Here is a 23,899-nt window from a genome sequence, read left to right as displayed (position 1 = left end):
GATAGTCCTCGACCTACGACCATCATTGAACCCAAAATTTAAGTTGCTAAACGAGAGTTGTTAAGTGAGTTTTGCCCTACTGAACACCTTTCTTGCCACAATTGTTAAGTGATTCACTGCAGTTGTTAAGTTAGTACCACAGTTGCTGGTAGGTGAATCTGGCTTCCCCATTGACTTTGCTCGTCAGAAGGTTGCAAAAAGTGGTCACATGACCCCAGGACATGGCAACCGTCATAACTAAGAATCAGTCGCAAGGCATTTGAATTTTGATCACGGGGATCCTTGCAATGATTGGAAGTGTGAAACACGGTCGTAAGTCACTTTTTTAAAAGCTGTTGTAACTTTGGATGGTCACTAAATGAACTGTTGTTAACTCGGGGACTACCTGTAGTTTCACAAGAACTTGATTTCCTTTTATTTGAAAGGACAAAACAAAAATAAAGCTCGTTTTGCAAGGAGCTGGTGGATGAAGGAATATTCTCAACATCAATAAAACAAAATGATGCAGGCACTATGAGACAGAAAACTCAACTGCCTAATTGTTCTGTATCAACAGTTATTAATTAACTAAGGGACCGAACAGCGATAAGGAAGCAAAAATCCCATTTTCATTTTTGTTGAGGTGCAGCCTCCTCACAGTAATTTGTTTCTCAAATCAATTGTATATGCTAAAAATATCTTTTCCAGTGCATCTGCACAAAATGTGTATAAGTATACTGTCAAAAGCTGTACTTCTCAGTAATTCACGCCTGCATTTTCAGTATCAGCTCTTGTGACAGGAAGTTCACTCTTACTTTGTGCTAGGATAGTCACAGCACATCAAGAAGGGAAATTACAAACTTTGAGGATTCCATAGGTTAGGAAAAGGCGATGAATTGCATAGATGCGAAAGAGTTTAGCTTATAATTGGATTGTAACTTAAAAAGCAGTTAATAGGGGAAAGTTAGCAGGCAAAGAGGATACTGTAATGGATTTTACAGTTCCCTCCGAAAGAGAGAGAAACTGTCTTTTCAATGCAGGCCCACAGTCTAGATTTAAGAAAACATGGGATCTGTATTTGAAAAAATAAGACCATGTTTGCACCATTTAATAGCCATGCCTTCCCCACTGACAGCTGATTGCAGATGGGGATGAGGGTCATGGATCTATCCAAATCTTCAATAAATCTTTAACAATGAAATTATGCATGGCATAGATAAAGTGGACCAGCTATTTTCCTCTTCCCAAAACACTAGAACAAAATTGAATACATTGGAAGAATCAGGATTGACCGAATGACTTTTTTTTTTTTTAACACAACCCGTAATTACACTTTGGAATTCAGTACCATGAGATGTGGTACTGGCTTTAAACAAAAAGGGTGGATCAATTCATGGAAGTCTTGGGGATCAAAGAATTGATGGCAGTGTGACCTCCCTGAATCTGTTGGGAGAAGAACAGACAAATGAGCTTCCTTGTGAAGTAGGTTGGCCAGACATTCGGCTGGACTAGACGGGGCAAAGGGATCAGATCTAGCAGGGAACTGCTTATATTCTTAACTACAATTTAAAAGAGACTGTGTAGGTAACGCCTTTTATCAAACGGCCTAACTGTCTTGAACACTTCTTTTAAACCCATTCTAGGTAGAGTGAAGAAACTTTTAGAAAGTAAGAAGAGGCTTGAAGTGGTGATGGAAAGAGGCTAAAGCGGCCAAGAAATTTGCTTTTGTGTTATTTGGAGAACAGTCCTACTTTTGACTGTGGGAGTCAATTCTAATTGAGTGAACAGTTTTTGTAAGGAAATCTACGCTTTAAAACCAACAATTCCACTGTGATGCACTATTAGACCCCACATTGATAGTATACCAGACATATTCTGGTGACTGATATAATTAAAAAATATCATTCGTAGAAAGGACACAGGCAATTTACGCGGTTTGGTTTACGTGAAGGACAGCTGCTTGATTGGATTCTTCAGAATATTCAACTTCTTCACTGGTTGGCTTGTTTCTTTCCTCATAAAGTTCTTGTCTGATTTCTAATGAAGCTCTATAGTCATCATTTTCTTCAACAATTGCAAGCTCAATGTTGTTGTTGATCACCACCTCTCCTTCACTTCCTGACTCTTTTTCCAAGGAATCAGCAAAGGCTTTTCCTTCTTCCACTGGAGAAGAAGAAGGGACTGGATCTGAAGTGAAGGGGATCTCTTCACCGGCTGCGTGCTCACTGCCAGTCGCTTCCACTAGCTTATCTTCTACTTCTATAGATGTGTCTCCATCACGGACTTTCTTCACGTTGAATGTCAGGGGAGAGACCTTGAAAGACGAGCTTTTGGATGAAGAAGACTTCTGATGGTTAGGGGTAAAAGACTTCTTGATCTTCTCTCTCCGTTCAGGCGAGACAATCTTGTTCATCTTCTTTTCAAAGTTTTGGCGGGAAAATGCTTTCTTCAGGCTGTCGACCTTTTTAAGGCTCGATCTCTTGATTTTCTCAGCTCTGGTCTCCTCCATTTTCTCATCCATGCTGTCTTCTGCAAGGTCATCGTGGGGCAGCTCATCCTCTGAGGATAACTCCACGGTGTGCAAGGTTTCTTCCAAGGTTTTGTTCTCATCGACAGGCTCTTCCTTCCCATCAGTAATACTGGGAACAGGTTCTTTCACAAATACGCTGGCAGGGATTTCATTTTCTTCCTGTAAAGAGTTGATATGTGTTTATTCAAGCTTCACAAGACACAGACTTGATAAACAAGGCACAGCCCTGAATAACATCAATATTTTTTTCCTTTGGGATAATGAGGTAAAGGAAGTGGTTTTTGTGCCACAGTATATTCAACCAGTAACAATCACTTACTTCCTATGGAATTGTTCTTTTAGACTGCGTAAAAGTAATGAGTTTATGAGCTGTGATCTACTATTAGAATAAAATACATTTTAGTCAACATTGCTATCAGAGAATAGTGCAGCTGTAATCGTGCCAATATCTTAACACCATTAAAAACAGGATGTAGGATCACTTCCAATTTCCCTATCATCCCTTCTCTTCTGGAACAGAAATCCTCTCCTGTTAGGTTGAACTTCAATTAACAATATGTCAATATAAATGTTAAACAGTTACCCAAAATTCCTTGCTTAGTGCAGGATATGAAATGAACAGATGTGGTTGATGGACATCAGTTAAACACTTGGGAACATTGTTTCCCCTGGCCATAATTTATTCTCTTAGTACTGGATCCAACTTACTCTTCTGATATGGATTCAGGATTACTTTTCTATCATGGCTTTACTCCCCAAAGAAATAATTCAGAATGGTACAAATTGCCCTTGATTTTTGCTTCTGCAACAGCTGTAGGACTGACTTGCCAAACTGAGTGTCAGAACTTTGAACTTGCTAAAATAAGAGCATTTTTTTTCTCTCCTGAGAAGTACAACCTTTACTTTGAGATATGTGGGCGTGTGACAAGTGAATTTCCTTATATACCTTTTCAGATTAACTGGATTTCCCTCCCCATGGCTGCATTGTTCAAAATAGGTTGCAAACAGAACTTTGACCTCAAAACTAATTATAAGAACTTATGCATCTGATTTTTACAAAGACAAATCATTGACCTATCAGAACATCAATGTTATGCATGGAACTTTCTCAAATTCTGGCTCTTTAGTTATTTTGAACTATAACCTTCTATCTAGCATGGGCTGCATCAACATGTGGTATTGATGGGTGACAGCCATCAAGACTGAGATTGCCCTTCCAGAATAGTACTGTCTATACACAAGTGGAAGGTACCATCTTTCTATATCCATCCATCATCTAAATATCCCTGTTGAACAACCACCGAACATAATACTGAATACCAACATCATTTTTGAATATGTGTAGATCTCTAGGAGAGAGGTTCCAACCTTTTTTGTACCAGGGGACCGGTTTTGGGGAAAACAATTTTTCCTCAGACTAGCGGGGGCTGCGTGGGGACAATGATTTCTTATGCTACCTAGATTCCGTGCAGGCACAGATAAAGCTTCACTCACATCCGAGGTAGGTTGCTGCCAGTTCAGCCTGGATCGGCCAAACTGGTAGTAGCGGCGGCAGGAGGCTCTGCCCACCTGCCCGGAAGCTTCTGCGCATGCACAGAAATGTCACACGTGCATGGGAGTGCGCGCAAGAGCACGTCTGAACCAGTAATAAAAAAAAATTAGCAACCCACCTCTGACACACTTACACGGCCCAGTTCCTAACAGGCTGCATACTGGTACCAGTTTGTGGCCCAGGGGTTGGCAGAAAACATAGGGGTATATTTCTCACCTACCCATTTGTCGTATTATTATTGGCGGTGCTTTTTTGTATTTTGCAATTCTATATGTGGCTAATCAATGGCCATAAACAGGTTTTCCTTTACTTATTATTAGAACTTAAAGAGTCTATCCCCAATGATTTAAAGAGGAAGGAAGATAAACACCATATGAATTTGACCTTGAAACATTTGCATTCTCTTCTAATTTCTGCTACACTTGATACAATAAAACTGGGCACGTAAATTTATTCTTTGTTTCATGCTTTTTTAAATAGTTTCAAGATGGAAAAAAGGTGAGTGACACTGTTACTATCAGCCACTTGAAGATTATAAATTAGCCAATCACTATTGAAAAATTTTGTGGCAGAAAACAATGGAATCAATTTAGGCTTAACAATAATGGAACCTTGACCTACTTAGAATGCTTACAAACTACATATTTTGGGTGGGTCATGGATACTTGTACCAAGATGTGAATATGGGTTGGGCATGTGGAATAATGCAGAACCAGAAAAAAAGACAAATATAAAACTTAAGTGCGATCACTGAATAATGATAGAGGATGGTTAAATTGCAAGCTTTCATTAATCAGCATCCTCAAATGTCCTCCTCTTTTATACTGTTCTCATACATAAAGAGTTGAGTTTATGAGGATCTTTATTAAATTGCATCTTAAGTGGAGATTAACATCATTCCAAAGGCTCAATATTTCTATGAGAATATCCTTGGCATGTTTATGGGGGGGGGGGGGAAGACCTATCTAATAAAGTTGTCCACAGGACAGTTTAACATCATCTATTTTGCTTTAAATTGAATAATATAGAAACAAAGCCCACCAAGCAACAAAATAATTATTAAACCAGTTTTGCAGTACAGGTAGAACTCATAAAATGTTGAAAATGAAAGATGATACAGAATCAAAATGGGAGGAAGCTATTTTGAGCCTTGATATGTTTGGGAGGAGTTGTGGCAAAATAGAATATAGGAAATAAAAGGTGTATAATGGCGTCCACTTCCACTTAGGAATTCAAGCAGAGCAATCACATTTTTTTTATTAAATTAATATAAAATAACAAAGTATGCAGTATTTGGAATCTCCCTGCCACAAGGCAGGTTCAAGAGAGAGCTGGCTTTTACGAAGGACCAGATACATTAAAACCATGACACTGATTTGGAGAAAATCCTGCTACTTTTAAGCAGAAACAAAGCTATAGATGAAAAGAGATGACAAATGTGAAGAGGAAATGTACTTTCCCCAAAGCCCCTGAAGGCAGAACAAGCAGCAATGGATGGAAACCAATCAAGGAGAGAACAATCTAGAACTAAGGAGAAATTTCCTGAAAGAACAACCAATCAGTGGAACGACTTGTCTCCAGAAGCTGTGGGTGCTCCATTACTGGAGGCTTTTAATAAGAAGAGACTTGGCAGCCAGTTGTCTTTAATGGTATAGGGTTTCCTGCTTGAGCAGGGGGTTGGACTAGAAGACCTCAAAGGTCCCTTCCAACTCTGTTATTCAGCAACAGAGTAATGCTTCACTAGTGTGGCATGAAAAGCAACTAGAGGTGGTCTTCAACTTATAACCACAATTGAGCCCAAAATTTATGTTGCTAAGTAAGAAATTTGTTGAGAAAGTGAGTTGTGCCCCATTTTACAATTTTTCTTGCCCCATTCGTTAAGTGAATGACTGCAGCTGTTAAATTAGTAACATGGTTGCTAAGTGAATCTGGTTTCCTTATTAACTTTTGCTTAGGTCAGAAGGGGATCGCATGGCCCTGGGATATTGCAACCATCCTAAATGTAAATCAGCTGACTGTAAATCAGGTGACCATGGGGATGCTGCCACGGTCACAAGTGAAAAATGGTCATAAGTCACTTTTTCAGTGCCGTTGTAACTTTGAACAGTCACTAAATGAACTGTTATAAGTAGAGGACTACCTGTATAATTTCTGCAGTCCAAGGAAGGACATGCCAGGAAAGAAAAATATGCTGGAAGGATTCTCCACCAAATGAATAGGCTACAAAGGAGCAAAGCTCTCACCTTGCCCACCTGCCTTTATATAAACCTAGTTGTGCATGGCATATTACAGAAATCATCAATGAACTAATAATGGTAGACTTGCATAGCTTTGGAGCCTAGAATTTTCCAGCAAGTTCAGGGCTATTTTTGAAGTTGCTACCTGCATTATCTACTCATTCTTATACACGTCTGTCACTCTCTTGGCTTCTGCTCATTTCCAGCCAGATAATGCTCACCAGATAAAACTCCCCCCTTCATGTTGTTAGGGAAAGAACAGCAGGGAGAGAAAGAGAGAGTATCTTTTGACCTAGAACAAGATAGGTATGCCAAGCAAAATGTTGCAATTACTTTATTCTGTTCCCTGGGAGAAACTAATCGCAAAATGCAGCAAGTTATAATGTTGCATTTGCCTGTTAGATAGTGTTGGTTCCCTTGCCAAAAATAGTTTCTAGGAAGAAAGGTCACTGCCTCAGCTATCTCAGGGTGAGCATCTTGAATTTATTGCATCTTGTGCTTGGTTAAGCAGTTGGGCCTTTTCAGATAAAGCCGATGAAAATGCCAGGTCAGAATTTCAAATATATGCGATACACTGTAAAAGTTTTGGAACTTCTTTCATGAAGCGCGTTTTTTTCCCCAAGTAAAGAAACATCACCTATTGTTCCCATCAGCTGCTTTTCCCATCATCTGCTTGTTTCTTAAGCAACTTGCTGGGAAACAGGAATGTTGAGTTCTGCTTTCAGAAGCAAGGGTTAATAAAGAAGCAGAGGACCCAGAACACAGCCATTCGGACAGCCCTGGCACTGTATTTGTTTGTCTATTTATATTCATGAATTCAGAGCTATATAAACCCCTCTCCTGAGGAATCCCTGCTCTTCCACCAGTCACAGTGGATTGCAAGGAATTTGGAGAAAATTATTCTAGGATGCTCACTCGAGTACTATAGTTAAACCCGTGCTCCTTGCTTGTCATGCCAGGTGAGTTGAAAGCATGCCTAGTATGCCCATGTGTGAAGAATGCCTCTTGACATCAATGAAGAACTAAGAGACGCCTTCTAGAGAAGATGAATAACAACTCTGGTGACCGATGGGGCTTTATGTCCAGGATATCAGAAAGGAAACATGCCTGGAAAATTTTCTTCATAGAAACTCCAGATCTTTCTGGAATGTGTTGAACAGTCTGACATATTTACACTTTTTATTTGGAATTTATTGTAAAGCTGGCGCTTACTCCGCAATCTCAGGAAAATGCTTGTGTGCACAGGAGGAGGAAACAAGGGGATGCAGCCTATTACGTCTGTAATGCCTTGAAGCCACATACACAAACACACGTGTATTTTCCTGGGGTTCACTGACAAATGCGCACCCGACAAATGCGTGCTGACAAAACCGCCACGACAAAACGCAAATTCGAAAGCACGCCCACTAAAGTGCGTCGACAAAAGCGCGCCATCGAAAACAACACGAAAACAACAGTAACAACGTTAACAACCCTAGCCCTAACCTAAAAACCCTAATCATGCTGTTGTGGGCGCACTTTCGACTTCGCTATTTTGTCACGGCGATTTGTCGGCACACATTTGTCAGGCGCGCATTTGTCGGGTCACGTTTTCCTGGGACTTCATAGTATTTCTCTGGGGTGTCACAGCCTGGTACAATGATCATGTTGATCCTGGAGCCAAACCACTTTTCCCACTTGGGATCCAAATATTATATATCTTTGGTTTGCTCCTATCGCTTAATATTTGGAAGTCTACGGGCTCTTCTAAGCATACTTATTTCACTTGGCAGTCATCAGGAACAGCTGTTAAGGGAAATGTCTTCCACAAAATTTTCAACCCCGTTTTAAAACATACTGTGGCCGTGAATTATGTTTGTTAACTATACGAGTCAAAAATAAGTGCTAAAAGCGTATTTTTAATTTTCCTGTCAGCTCTCCAGCCGTGAACACCTGATCTTCTTGTGAAACGGAACCCCGAGCACCCATTTGTTTTATGTTTAGAGAAGGGAAAACATGGGGTTTTCTCTTTCACTTTATTTCCTTACTTAAATTATGGAACAGCAAAATGATTGCCTTTTTTTTTTCTGTTTGAGAAAAACCTGTTTCACTTTGGGACAGATTTGGGGAAACAAGCAATTAGCAGGATTTTCTCCTGCTTTCACATGCCTCATCCAAGCATCTGTACAATTTGGCATCTCTTCCATGTTTCCCTCATCTGCCCTGCAATTTGGGAAAGTAAGAAATAATATTGGTTCTTTTTTAAAAACTTCTCCCTACAATGGCATCAGTATAAAAGAGAGAAAAGTAGGGAAGGGAAAAGAATCAAGGATCTTCCTGATTCCTTAAGGATTCTGACAGTTATTACATCCATCTTAGAAAGTGGACTCTGATTTATCTGCCTCCTACATTTTGCCATTGTGTTTTGCCCTGAGGTGGTTTTGAATTTAAGAAAATTCAAAATGGCTGTCATTCTTAAAATGTCTCCCTTCTCTGCCGTTCGCTGAGGTCTGCCATTAAAATGAGCTAGCAGATGAATAAATTCTAATTCGAACGTGAATCATATGTTACTTGCGTGACCCGTCAAAACCGCGGCAGACTAAAGCGCGCCCGATTAAAGCGCGTACGTGACATCAGCAGCAGCGCGACAAATACGACCTCGGAGAAAAAAGGGCGCTTTAAAAAGCGCTTTTAAAGCAAGCCGATTCACATAAAGGTAAGGGTTAGGTTTAGGGTTAGGTTTAGGTTAAGGGTTAGCATTAGGTTTAGCGTTAGGTTAAGGGTTAGGTATAGGGTTAGGTTTAGGGTTAGGTTAAGGGTTAGGCTTAGGGTTAGGTTTAGGTTTGGGGGGGTTAGGTTTAGATTTACGCGTTAATTTTAATTTTACCGCTCACAGCGTGCTGTTTCCGTCGCGCTGTGATGACGTCACATACGCGCTTTCGTCGAGCGCGCTTTAGTCTACCGCGGTTTTGTGGTGGAACCGTTACTTGTGATCCAGGAAAACAATTCTTGGTCAAAGTAGACAACTACTATTAGAATTAGCTGAACAAACTACAGAATGTGAATTTCAGTTTTTCTTGTATACTACATCTTATATGAAATAAAGTTTTTTTTTAAAAAAAATGATTTAAGATACTGCAGTGGAATTTTCTGTGTACTCTAGTTTTAAGATACTTTGATACTGTTATGATTATTTTTATGGCTATTGTATTATGGATATTTCACTTAAAGTTGCACAATTGCAGTGATTTAAAAATATAATAAATAAATAAACGGATAACTAAAGAAAAAGAACATGGCGTATCTTTTCTTTAATACTGTTTAGCAGAAAGCCGAATTCAGCAAACCATTACACAAGCAAGTAAAATTTAGTATCAAGGCATTCTCACTTACTAAATATTGGAATGCCACAATATAGTTTGCACCTCTGAATCACTGGAAAAATAATGCATTTGTATGGATGTAAAACCAACTATGGTTTCTCCCATAAACTATTATGATTATCATCAGTATTAGGCTAACTCCATTTAAAACATGGCATAGCAGACATCTGATATGAACAGGCTAATAGTAGATGATAGACGTGAGGTTCATTCATCTCCATGATACGAGTCTTCTCCTGGCGTTTCATGCAATTTCCACATAATTACCCACAAACAATATACTGCAGTGTCAAAAATGACCAAGGATAAGCATTCTCTAAAAACCCTGGAAGAGAGAGAGAGAGCATAATATGATGGCTGTTCTGCTCAAACTTTAGGTATTTTACAAGAGAAGAGTTTGCCTCTAATCAAAAGGCATGTTCCTTGGGAGCAAATTCTGCAAACTAAAAACAAACTGATTTTAAATGAGGATTTAAAAAAAAAAAACCAACACGAAAACCTTTAGATTAAAAAAAATAGAATATGAATTGCCTATTTATTCAGACTGAAAACAAAGGTTATTCCAATTAGTTGAATTAAATATTAGTGACTACTTAGGATACATTTACATAAATAATATATAAAGGCAGATGTGTGTGTAGGGGGTGATTCACAGTGAAGGCTTTTTCAAAACGTTCCAAATTGTTAGCCGTAATTAAATCAGAAGGAAGCTACACATATTGAAAAGTGATGAAAATATATTTTCCATTTCCAGATTTAGTACGGTACGCTTTCATTTTCTAATTCAGTAGTGGAAGTACATTTGAATTAGTACTGATTTTAGAAGGGGAAACAAAAAGAGGTTTTAATGGTCCTAATGGTTCCTGCCCATAATGAACCTTTGTTCAGAAAGCATTTGTGAGTTCGTCTTTCTTACTACCTCCCAGAGGAAAAAAGCCAATGTGTCAAAAAATTCTGCAGTTGCAGCCGCTGTAATAATATGTGCAAATTGGTGCACTGTGAGAAGATTTAATGGTCTTGTATGCTATGTTATCAATTTCTTTCAGAGTCCATTATAATTTTCTGCAACTTTACCTTCCTAACTCACTTTGTCTTGATTTTTGAGCATGCAGGTGTTTTGTCAAACCTTGTTCCATTCTAATTCCAAGCACCAAATACAGTGAAACAATTGAATTTCTGCTATTTTCTTCCCTTCTTGCGCGTTTCATTCCAATAGCAAACATTTAAAAATTGCCATGTTTGGAATAGTCCTGATTATGGTTAGACGCCACTATCTCTAACATACTTGGAAATTTCTGTTCCCCTGTGTCCTATGAAAAGTCTACTTTTTCATACACCCATCAATACTTGTCCATTGTGGGTCACCTCCTAAATTTGTTCATCCACTGAGTGATATACAATGAGCAGAATAATGTTTCTTCTGCATCCCAAATGGGGGGGAAAAAATCATGCCACTTACATGATCCCTTCAAAGCAGGAAGGAATGATGCCAAAGCTTAAAAAGGCTTTGCAAACAGTCAATTTTCAGCTGCTTGCATTTCTAACAACTCCCGCAGCCGCAGACGAAAGGAAAAGAGGATAAGCGGAAACAATCCGGAAAATCAAAACAAAAGAAAAGTGAAAAGGCCTTTGAGGTTTTATCTATTTAAAACAGACATTTTCTCCTAAAGGTGCCTCAACAGCACAAATGCCTTTTAGATGTACTGAACTTCACACCCCAATAGGGGACTCAAGTTATTTACTGTTTTGTATCCTGTCCTATTGTGAGGGCTCAGGGAGGGTTATGGGATTCAGTGAAATTCAATAAATCCCTACAATGGGACTTTGTGCCCTCATTTCATCATTCTGAAATCCTTATTGTCAGCCTCTGTTTCGTTGCTGCTTTGGCTGCCATTGAAACGGGGAGGGGGGGGCATATTTGGGAGGGGAATCATTATGTGCTGGAGGATTGTTATTAGAAGCTGTCCTGACCATCTCTCTGCGCCGTGGCACGACAAAACCGCGGTCCACTAAAGCGCGCCCGATTAAAGCGCGTACCTGACGTCATCAGCAGCGCGACAAATACAACCGCGGAGAAAAAAAGGCACTTTAAAAAGCGCTTTTAAAGCAAGCCGATTCACGTAAAGGTAAGGGTTAGGTTTAGGTTTAGGTTAAGGGTTAGGGTTAGGTTTAGGGTTACGTTAAGCGTTAGGGTTAGGTTTAGGGTTAGGTTAAGGGTTAGCGTTAGGTTTAGTGTTAGGTTTAGGGTTAGGTTAAGGATTAGGTTTAGGGTTAGGTTTGGGGGGATTAGGGTAAGGTTTTCGTGTTAATTTTAACTTTACCGCTCACAGCATGATGTTTTCGTCGCGCTGTGATGACGTCAGGTACGCGCTTTCGTCGAGCGCGCTTTAGTCTACCGCGGTTTTGTGGTGGAACCCTCTGCGCATGTGGAAGAAGGGAGTTTCCCGCCAAGGCCAACTGTCCAGCATTCCAGCCTGATGATGCTTTTTGAAGATATCTCCCACCTGACACTTGGGTGAATTATTATTGGACTATGAAATGGGGTGCCAAGGGGAAGGGATTGAATTATACATGATATCCATTGCTTTCGCACCATTTTACTTGAGACTCAGCTTTGCTTTGCTACTCATCGTTTGTAATTAGTAAAAGTACACTTAATTCTAAAAATGGAGTTGAGTGGTTTCTTTCCTGGTTATTAAATGAAGCAGCACCTGACACTTATTCTCTCTTTCTGGTTTAGACAATGGCCTGGATGTCCAATTATACAGAGGGCATTTTTCTGTTTGATGGCAATTCATGTCAAGAACCATAAGAAGGAAAAGCAGAGACTATCATGAAACACCTGGGCAGTAGATGGAACAGATCACCACGATAACATGTACTGTACTGATGACAGAATGATTTTGAAGCATGATTATATGTGTACACACGCCCACATGTATCTATCTGTGCAAACACATTAAATGCAAAATTCTTCGTTTTAGTGTATTTTTAAGGTGATGGTGATTGATATCTAGGTGTTTAAGATAATTAACCAATGCACAAAGAATAAATCTTTTTCGTGGTATAAAGTTTCACAGCATAACAAGAGTTTTTGCCTTCAGTAAGTTGACAACATTTCTGTCCATGCACTGTATAAAATATGTAGAGACAACTAATCCCACCGCTAGACATGGTGAGTCATCCAATTCAGTCAGTAGAGAGGGAAGGAAAACAAGGGCAAGAGAAACTCTAGATGCAAAAATGGAAAACAGCCAGCTGTTCCCTCGCTCAAAACCTGAGAACTGCAATAGCAATAGCAATAGCAGTTAGACTTATATACCGCTTCATAGGGCTTTCAGCCCTCTCTAAGCGGTTTACAGAGTCAGCATATCGCCCCCACAGTCTGGCTCCTCATTTCACCCACCTCGGAAGGATGGAAGGCTGAGTCAACCTTGAGCCGGTGAGATTAGAACCGCTGAACTGCAGATAACAGTCAGCTGAAGTGGCCTGCAGTACTGCACCCTAACCACTGCGCCACCTCGGCTTCAAAGTAAGGGTGCGCACTGCACGATAGGAAAGTTGTCAAGCTTAAACTGAAGAAGAAACAAGAAGGAAGAGAGGGGTGGTGGTTTCCTTCTTCAGAGGACAATCAACTGTAGGAAGTGGTTCTGGGAAGCTTCAGCCCAGGTTGAGCTAGCCCAGGGAGGGAGCCTAACAGCAGGTTAGGACAATGTCCAGGGGTGGGATTCAGCTGGTAAGCCACGGTTGTTCTGGCGATCAGTTGGCTCTGCCCACCTGCCCCTGCTCTATTCCGCCCTATATTTCCAATTTCTGCAAAATTCCACCACTGACAATGTCCCACTACTATATCCAACCCCTCCCACCTGCCACAAGGGTTTGACTATCTCCTCCCCTCATTCTGAAGGCGTAGACTGAAGTGGTGGGAGGGGTTCTCCTTTCACAGCTTATGTTTAATATCCCACTCAGAAGAGCTAAAAGGAAGTCACTGTGACAAGTCTTCTGCATCCTATATTAAAAGAGCCATAATAATTACCTTTAATATATTGCTCTGAAGAGCTCTCAGAATGAGTTACATTAATCCAAAAGAAAAAGGGGAGGTGGGGGCACCTCGCAATCCTGACTGATCTCTGAAAGTAAACAGGATTGGCTCTGTTCAAAATTTGGAGAGCTGATTACATGAGAATCCCAGCACTGCGGACACTGGTTAGATCCAGAAAACTGCTGGGAAGAAAGCAACGACGAGGTAACAATGCCAAAAACAAGATATGGATGCAGTCAATAGGAGGAAGACTCACATACTTCCTTACCGTATCAAAATTTGTCAATGGGATGATTTCACTAAGAGTCTTCACTGCAGTGGTGGGTTTCAAAATTTTTTTGAATCTACTCTGTGGGTGTGGCCTCCTTTGTGGGAGTGGCTTGCCAGCCATGTGACCTGGTGGGAGTGGCTTGCCGGCCATGTGTTTTTCTTCTCTCTCTCTCTCTCTCTCCTTCCTTTTGTCTCTCTGTCCCTTTTTCCTTTTTTTCTTTCATCTCTCTCTCACTTTTTCTTTCTTTTTATTTATTTCTTCCTTTCTTTCTCTTTCTTTCTCTGTGTGAGTCTGTCTGTCTGTCTGTCTCTCTATCTGTGTATGTGTGTGTGTGAGAGAGTGGTGGGTTTCAAAAAATTTTGGAACCTCTTCTGTAGGTATGGCCTGCTTTCCGGGTCCACTGGTGGAACCTCTTCTAACCGGTTCGGTAGATTGGACGAACCGGTTCTACCGAACTGGTGCGAACTGGTAGGAGCCCACCTCTGCTTCACTGACACCCCACAGTAAAATTTTGCACATGGACTCAGGAACAGCACTTGCTGTTCAGAGGTGGTATTCAGCTGGTTCTCTCTGGTTCAGGCGAACTGGTAGCGGCTGCTGCAGGAGATTCTGTCCACCCTCCCCAACATAATGCACGAGCACTGCGCGTGTGCATAAGGCAGCGTGCATGCGCAGACAAGGTGCATGCGAGCTCACATTTGCAAACTAGTAGGGAAGGTAAGTCAATCCCTCCCCTGTATGCTGTTTCAAAAATATGTGGATCATTTTATCACTCATTCTGTGTCTCATGAAGGGATCGTTCTCCGTATAAGGGGTAAAGATAACACAAGCTTGCATATAGCCAGATCCATGCGTAAGAAAAGTGGGAAATAGCAAGCTTTAATTCACTCCTTTGTATATCTCATAATCTCAACATTTCACCGACCACCAGCAGTAAATTCTAACCACATGAACTAACTAAAGGAGTGGTTCCTTACAAGCATGAAATGCATGCATATTTATTTCCACATCCATTTGTTGCTAAACAAGGGTCTTGGAGGAACACACAGTCTCGCATTTAATGAGCTTTTTTTAAAAAGAGAGCTAAATTGAAACCGCACGCTAAGCAGACACAGGTTCTTTGTCCTCACCAGCAGAGTTTAGAACTGTTTAGAGAGGAGGAAAAGTGACAGTTATTTTTCAGATATTTCAAAAGGTTTTCGAAATGAAACTGCAACCTACTAGATGTGTTTGCTTTCAACATTTCTTCTCCACCTCCCCTTAGTTTCCCACCCTCCTTTATATCAGACAATGGTCTAAATAACTTAATAGCCTTTTCAAACTAGATTTATGTAACGGAGTAACAGAGATCATTGCAAGAATTTTGGTCTGGGGAAGACCTTTAGACAAAGGGAACAGGAAAGGGAAGGGCCTGGAACATTATAGCAATGTTTATCATTTTTTTCTGGGGTGTGGCAGGACTGTTCTTTGGACAGACTAAGAAGAGAAATCTGTAAACTCTGGGAACCAAATAGATCAGTCACTCCCGTAATTTTGGCATGTATCATGAGATGTCCAAAAAAGGCTTATCTACTGTATGCTAACACACTCATGCGTATGCTTAAATGCACAACAATTCTGATATGGAAAAGCTTTACTCATACAGGAGCGAATCTAAAAGGTGCTTAGCCACTTGGACCCCGACTCGGCTATATGGGTCTGTCCTGACCAGAGGTGGGTTCCTACCAGTTCGCACCTATTCGGTAAAACCGGTTCGTCAAATCTACCGAACCGGTTAGAAGAGGTTCTACCAGTGGACCCGGAAAGCAGGCCACACCTACAGAAGAGGTTCCAAAATTTTTTGAAACCCACCACTGGTCCTTGGATATGATTATTCTACACTATCATGCTCATATTTATAAAACTCAGTGCCTCTGTGAAAGGTAAGGATGACTCCTGCATTTGTGGTGCAATCAGAACATTGCATGTGTGGAAGTTGTTTTAACGCAAACCAAAGATGCCTTTTAAAAAACAAGTTTACATCATATTCTTATGCTGTAAGAATGCCAGTGCTGTGTGTGGGGTAATTTAAGGTGGTTCTGACAAGTGTCGTCAGCAGCTTCATATCCAGTCACATGGGGGGCAAGCCACTCCCATCCGGTCACATGGGCAGCAAGCCACTCCCACAAAGGAGGCCACACCCACAGAGTAGGTTCGAACAATTTTTGAAACCCACCACTGGTCCTGACCCTATTCTTACAAAATGCCCTGAGATGGTAATAAAGCAGGGATATCCCTTCATCCAGAAGAGGCTTCGAAGAAAGGGAGCAACAGCAGGATCTTCTCTCTTGCATCTCCATCCACCACGATGGAGCCATTTCACCTTCCAGAAAGGTTTCAAAGTACAAGTCATGAGATGCCCCACAGTGACTGCAATAGCTGGGGTGTGAGTCTGTATTTCTTATCATATAAGGCTCATTCCAAATGCTGAACTTTCATACAGTCTCAGCTCACATTATGCAACCAGCCAAAGGCACTCTCTTAATTGGCCAACTGATGAGAATTTTACTCTGCCCTTTTTATTCCAGACATATATTCAGACCTACAGTACATCCAATTTCTCATCAACACACAGGAAAATCAAGGGGGTTAGGCTAGGTTACAAGTCCAGTAGTGGGATTCAGGCGGTTCGCACTGGTTCAAGCGAACCAGTTATTAAATTGCCCCCCCCCCGCGCTATCAAAGTGGATCCTGCATGCTGTGTTGCGCTGCAATGGAGAAACGTTCAATGGAGCCGCCAACATGGGAGAAGGAGAAGGTCATTTTCCTCCTTTATTCTCCCAGCTTCTCCTCCTCCCCTTGTGCCGGCCATTCTGTTGCTCGTTTCTTCATTGCACCACAGTGCCCAGGATCCACTTTGATAGCGGGGTGGAGGTGGTAATTTAACAATTGGTTTGCTCAGGGTCAGGTTGGCTGTCGCGGGAGGATTGTCCTGCATGTGCGGCAGAGCTGGAGGGCGGGGATGGGCAATAGTAATAGCAATAGCAGTTAGACTTATATACCGCTTCATAGGGCTTTCAGCCCTCTCTAAATGGTTCACAGAGTCAGCATATTGCCCCCAACAACAATCCAGGTCCTCATTTTACCCACCTCGGAAGGATGGAAGGCTGAGTCAACCCTGAGCCGGTGAGATTTGAACAGCCGAACTGCAGAACTGCAGTCAGCTGAAGTAGCCTGCAGTGCTGCATTTAACCACTGCGCCACCTCGGCAACTCCTCCCACGACAGTCAACCTGACCCTGGGTGACCCAGTTGTTAAATTATTTGAATCCCACCACTGGCTACAACCTAAAGCAAAACCAAGTAACAGTAGATAATAGAATAACAGAGTTGGAAAGGTCCTGGAAGGTCTTCTAGTCCACCCCCCCCCCCGCTCAAGGAAGAGATCGCATACCATTTCAGACAAGCGGCTGTCCAATTGTCAGAAATTTTGATTCAAATACAGTAATTTTCCTTATTTCTCCTATCAATCAATAAAATTTTCTGCATTTAAAACAAAACAAAGAAGTGAACATTCTGGCTGGTTCTCCCTTTCCTTTTTAAAAAAGTTTAAATAGAATATTTAAATATGAACTATAAATATGAACATTTATAGCTTGCCCTTAGGAAAAGCCCATGAATTTAAAAAAAAAAAAGATTCTCCTCTTTCTTTGGGTTTATATGAGAAAAACAGGGTGAGGAGAACAATGAGAAAGCAAGGCGGAGGCTCTTCCTTCCAGGATGAACGGAGAAGAGATTAGCATGTCACCACACCAAACTTGTTCCACGGGGCCCACTTGATATATTTAAAGAATTGTCATCTAACGGAACACAAGTTGTTAAATGTGAAAACAAATGTAAGCTATGCGCCCAGCATATCTGCACAAAAACCTTCCAAATTCCCTCCCCTTTTCAGAGCTAAGCGAATGTCTCATAAACTCGATTCAAATTTAGATTCTGCATAATCCAGACTACTGCTAAAAAAGGGGATGGTATGCAAACTGCTGATCCTATTTAAAAAAAACAACAACAACACCAAGTTGGGTTTTATAAGCAGGTCTTTTAGCACAGCTGAGTTTCTCAAAAGACTTGTAAAAAAGTAGAGTGCCTGGGCATAAGTCCATTCATTTACTTTACTGCAGAAATGGGAAAACTTTTTTTTATTCTGAGCTGCTGTTCTTTTTCTCTTTCTTTCCCCCCCTCTGTTTCTCCAACACCAGATCCATGTTTCCAGGGATAGATCAAAGTGATCAAAGTTCTGAATTTAATGCCTATGTACTGTAGGACTTTTGTAATTAGGTTTGAAAGACACATGACTCTCCAGGCCATAGATATATCAGTATAGGTACCAGAGTGGGGCTGCACAAATCCAAACATTCACTAGATGGCAGCAAAGACGAAAGGTTTTCCTCTACCTCTTATCCTCCTCTAGGGCTGCAGATCAACTTTATTCTACAAAACTGAGGGTCCAGGAGTCTACAATGGGTCAGCCTCAGCCTCTAGATCCTTCCAGCTTCGGTTGCCAATTATCAAGATATCGCCATGGCAACAGTTCTGTCTGCCGCTTCCTTTCTCTAAGAGTCTCAGGTGTTTCCATGAGCACTGGTATTTACACAAAAGAGTACACACAGGAAGGAATTGCATTTTGATCGTGATTTTCTAAATGTATTTTAAAGCTGCAACTCAATTGTGAGATGACACGGTGTGGATTGGTATTAGTACATCGTAATAACTTATTGAATTAACTACGGTAATAACAAACACCACTGCAGTAGTTAGTTAAGTTATGAACCTAGTTAGTTATTAACTAACAGGAATGTTTATGCTTCTGCTTTTATTATGTTTATATTGTTTTTAATATGTGGTTGGTAGCTAAGACTTGATAGCATGTAATCGATCAAGCTGGCCAGAACTACATTTATGAGACAGGCCACCATATAAATTGATTTAATAAACAAATTTATATATATATATATATATATATGTGTGTGTGTGTGTGTGTGTGTGTGTATAAAAATATTGGGTTTCTGTCTGGATGGTCTCTTGTGATGAGCCGAAGACAGAGAGTGGAAGTGTGACCTTCCTCCCATATTTGGGCATACCAGGGGTTGTGACTTTAAATATATACCTCTCACCCTGGCTGGCTGATAAGGAGTCGAGCTCTGTAGCTCAATGGTTAACACATCTGCCTAAGAGGCAATAGAGCACAGGTTCGATTCCCAACAAGGGTGTGGCTAGCTGATGAGAGCTAAATAGCTTGAAATAGATCTATACTAGTCTCCCTTTATTTATCAGCATAAATATAACATATATATATATATATATATATATATATATATATATATATATATATATATATATATATATATATGTGTGTGTGTGTCTGTGTGTCTGTGTGTGTCTGTGTGTCACAACCCCTGGTATGCCCCAATTATGGGAGGAAGCTAACTGCTTCCATCATCTGTCAATTGGCTCCTCACAAGAGTCTATCACGACAGAAACCCAATATTTTTTTATACTGTTGCCTTTGTTACACACACACACACACATTAGTTTATCATGGTTTATAAATAACATAGACGATGAACTATTTTATAAAAATAAAATTAATTAAAACATTTCATTTTTAAATTTCCATTCTCTTTTCAAACTGCTTTTAAAGTGGCTATCCCTGAAATACTTTCAGAAACCGAGGTGGCCCTTTAGCCACACCCAAAAAGTGGTGTAAAGCTGCACACCTACTGGAGATCAGAAGCACCTCATTTGGAATGCGTGTTCGGGGGAAACAGATTGCAAATGTTTTAAAGTGAAACCAGATGGACAGTGCTCTACATTAAACTTGCTTGCCTGCCACCCACCCACTTGCATAATATGCCAAATCATTAAGGCCACACAACAGTTTGCATTTGAAGGAGTAAATGTGCTGTGGGCGGCACCTGACTGCACCTGTAGTACCTTCCTCAATGCCTTTAAGCTCCTTAAGGATTGTGTTGCAGTGGAAAGTAGCTATGTGATGGTAGGAAAAGAGCCTTTTCAATAAACTCTCAACCTCTCCTACCTTCTAGAGTTACGGAGTACATACTTCCAGAAAGCCTTTAAGAGAAAAAGGGACATTTTAAAAAAAAAATTAAAGCAAGATATTTCCCATGTGCTAAATCCTACTCCAGAATTAAATGAACTTAAAACAGCTCAAAGGAATTCTCCCAGCATACTCTCTCTTTTCCACCCACTGGGACAGATAAAACAAAATGCTGTTTATCTGATGAAGTTATACTCTGCATGTTCAATAAAGCAACTTGGCAATAGGCACCTCCTCTAAAAGCTATGCACCCTAGAAGAAAATGTCACAGGAGGAAAGAAATACAGATTCTGACATAGCTCTGAGCTAGAAAATGTGTATCCATGTGATTACATTCTAACACAAACTGAGTGTTGAGTGGCCGTTGTGTGTGAGCAGTGATGTAGAAGAAACTGAACAACATCCACTGGGTAGAGGAAGAAGCGTTTTCAACACAAACATGCCTTTCAATGTTCATGCTGTTGGTACAATTGGAGTTGCATGTGGAGTTTTATTTGATGGAAGCTTGGTAAAATTCTATGATGGAGGTGAAAAGTGATTGATTGTTTATTCATTTCCTTGCTGACTAAACACCAGATAGATGGGGAGAATGTTGTTTTTCAGAGGGGGGATTTGTGGACAATGAAGTTATTCTTCCCATTTCCTGATACGTGGCCAACAAATCACACAAAAGGGCAACCAAATCAACTAGGGGGCTGGAGCAATTCTCGTAGATGATCTTTGGTTAATGGCCATTAGTTCAGTGGCTGTCAGAACTTGCAATGACACTGAATAATGTTACTTGTGACCATTCCTTGAAGTTCTGGTTGTTGCAGTGCCCTGCGATCATGTAACAGCTCAGTCGTTCCCAAACTTGGCAACTTTAAGACTTGTGGACTTGTGGAGAATTCTGGGAGTTGAAGTCCACAAGTCTTAAAGTTGCCAAGTTTGGGAACCACTGTAATAGCTATTTGAGATCTTCCCTCCCAGCTTCCTGCAAGCAAAGTAAATGGGGAAGCCAGCAGGAAGTCATATGAGGTGCTGGCTTAACAATCTGCTGTGGTTTGCCTAACGACGGTAACTTGGTACTGCTGGAACTGCTAACATTTAGCAGCATGGTCATATATCATTGTGCTTTACAGAACTTCTAGTCCCAATTAACATTGTTCAGCAAGGACTACCTATATGAGGACACATTGCAGTGAACAGGGTTGTTTACCTTTTGGTGGGGAGAATAAGAGAGATCAGACAGAGCTGCATAAAATTATACCTGGCATGGAAAAAGTATACATGGACCCCTTTCTTCCTCTGTGGCAGCTTTAATACTAGTATGAAATCTTCAATTTCAAGAACAGTCAGCTTTCTCAATTATATTATTGCTGGCAAATATGAACAGGACAGTATTCTTGCATTAAGAACCTGCTTCTGGGATTCCTATGTGTATGTAATGGACTTTTTAACAGAACATTGGGTCTCATTATCTTTTGGGGCCCTTGGGGTTTTTGAGACATTTTTTTTTGGGGGGGGGTTCTACAAAATTAAATAAGTATTGTAAAATGTATCACTTTTCATTTCCAACAAAGCAAATATCAATAAGTATAACCCACACCAATCACAGCTCTCTGAAGTCCTCAATATTTTTAAGAATGTAAAGATGTCCTGAGACAAAATGTTTGAAAACCACTGCTTTAGTTGGATCTGGACTGCTTCTTACAAATTAATGGGTATTGCCATAGAAAAAATAAATAATGATTGCAATTTTAAAGTGCTATATAAATATAACAACAGACATTACAGGTGACTTCAAAACTACAATTGGAGATTAGCAATGTAGTAAAATCTCTTTAAAATCAAGTTTGTAGGCTTGCAGGGACCACGTATATTTTTTCCATGTATGATCATCCCACTTAGTTTCCCCCCCCCCTCAATCAGCTAGAGTTGGGTAGGCTACGTAATGTATACAGTGATAAAAATATACACAGAAAAGTTAGCACATTCCATTAGGTTGCAGCAAATAAACCTGGAAAATAAAATAATTATATCTAATCTCTGTTAGACAAACTCATTTCAGTCTTGTCCCCATGACTGAGTTAGTTCTATCAAGCTAGTTATTAAAATGATTATGATTTAACTTTATAAGTTATTTCCTTTGAGTCTTTCCTACTCTTTGGCTTTTCAGAGTGGGATAAAAATACTTTGAATGAACAAATAAAGCACAGATACCACCATAAGAAATGGGAGCTTAAGACCTTGTTTAGTGATTCTGTAAAATGGGCGTTTGACATATTCCACGGTATTGTAGTTTCTTCAGCAACAGTGCGATAGTTTGAGACGCTGGAGAGAATGGACACATAGACAGTAATAGATTATTTTGATGACAAATGAAACAACTGGGCCAAAGTGGAGACATTAAGGGACTGCTATCCTATCTTTTGAACCCTATACCTGATGTCCTTCAGATGCATTGAAAATACAACTGTCCGTGTTCTTGGTCAATGAAGAACTGCAAGCTAGAAATTTTTGGGAGTTGTAGTTTTAACACCACGTTGTTGGAGGGCACCAAGTTGAATAAAGTACTGTGGGACCATTTGTGCTGTCTGGGCTTGGTTTGTTTTCTTGCAGACAGTTCATTACCCAACTAGGCAACATCTTCAGTGCTAGTTGGATAAAGTTCTGTTTAACTAATCTTATGACGAAAAGACACCCACAAATATATTCTCTGAAGGACTACTAATCTTGATTGTTTCAAAGATAATGCCTATAAACTGTGTAGCCTTTCAAATTTATAATTCACTGGGGTATACATAGAACAGATAGTGGCATATATTATGCTTTGGGACAAAATTGCTCTTCGTCCATGAAAATGACCTTTGTGGTTTATTCTGTTTCTTAAATGCGTAATGCTGGATGTAATTCTAGAACAGTGGTCCCCAACGTGAGGTCCATGCCCCACATGGGGGGCAATTTGATTTTTAATGGGGGCAATTTGAACCTTGTTTAAACCAAGTTAATGGCCTTTTAGGCTTCCTCTGTGTAAGTAGAGTTCACTTTTTGAGTAAAGTAAGAATTATATGTCACAGGGGAGGAGCATCAGGATTTTAGGGATGCTTAGGTGGGGCATGTCCAAAATAATTAGTTTAGTTTAATTTATACTTTATTTGTATGCCGCCCTTTTCCCTGGGGGGACTCAGGGCGGCTCACAATTGAAGGGAGGGGAAAGACAGACAAGTTACAAACATAGAAACCATACATCATTAAAAACACAACAGTCATACCATTCGAGTGGGGTTACAAGTCTTTAGCCCCAGGCCTGTTGGAACAGCCAGCTTTTAAGGGCTATGCAGAAGGCCTGGAGGGTGGTGAGGGTACGAATCTCCACGGGGAGTTCGTTCCAGAGGGTCGGAGCAGCCACCGAGAAGGCTCTCCTCCGGGTAGTTACCAGTCGACATTGGCCGGCTGATGGAATTCGGAGGAGGCCTAATCTATGGGATCTTATTGGTCTAGAGGAGGTAATTGGCAGTAGGCGGTCTCTCAAGTACCCAGATCCAATACCATGAAGGGCTTTGTAGGTGACAACTAGCACCTTGAAGCGTACCCGGAGATCAACAGGCAGCCAGTGCAGCTCGCGGAGGATAGGTGTTACGTGGGTGAATCAAGGGGCACCCACGATCGCTCGCGCGGCTGCATTCTGGACCAGCTGAAGTCGCCGAATACTCTTCAAGGGCAGCCCCATGTAGAGCCCCATAAGGTTGGGAACCACTGTTCTAGAGTCAACCAATCACCAAACCATATGTATTCTTCTTTGGAAGTAGGCCCATTGACTCCAGGTCAATATGTTCCAAGTACACTCT

The 23,899-nt window shown here is 40.7% G+C and overlaps 1 protein-coding gene across 1 annotated transcript in view; it reads right to left on the bottom strand.

Moving 5' to 3' along the window:
- Positions 1–202: 202 nt before the first annotated feature.
- CAVIN2 (caveolae associated protein 2) overlaps positions 203–23,899 on the bottom strand; it is a 29,729-nt gene continuing 6,032 nt past the window's right edge. Inside the window, exon 2 of the mRNA XM_032226204.1 lies at positions 203–2,668. Coding sequence (XP_032082095.1) covers positions 1,907–2,668 — 762 coding nt within the window. The 3' untranslated portion in view covers positions 203–1,906. The remainder of the gene's footprint in view (positions 2,669–23,899) is intronic.

This window comes from Thamnophis elegans, chromosome 1, assembly GCF_009769535.1.
Source record: "Thamnophis elegans isolate rThaEle1 chromosome 1, rThaEle1.pri, whole genome shotgun sequence".
Lineage (NCBI taxonomy): Eukaryota > Metazoa > Chordata > Lepidosauria > Squamata > Colubridae > Thamnophis > Thamnophis elegans.
Note: the sequence above shows the minus strand (reverse complement) of the source record. Positions and strands in the feature narration are given on the sequence as shown.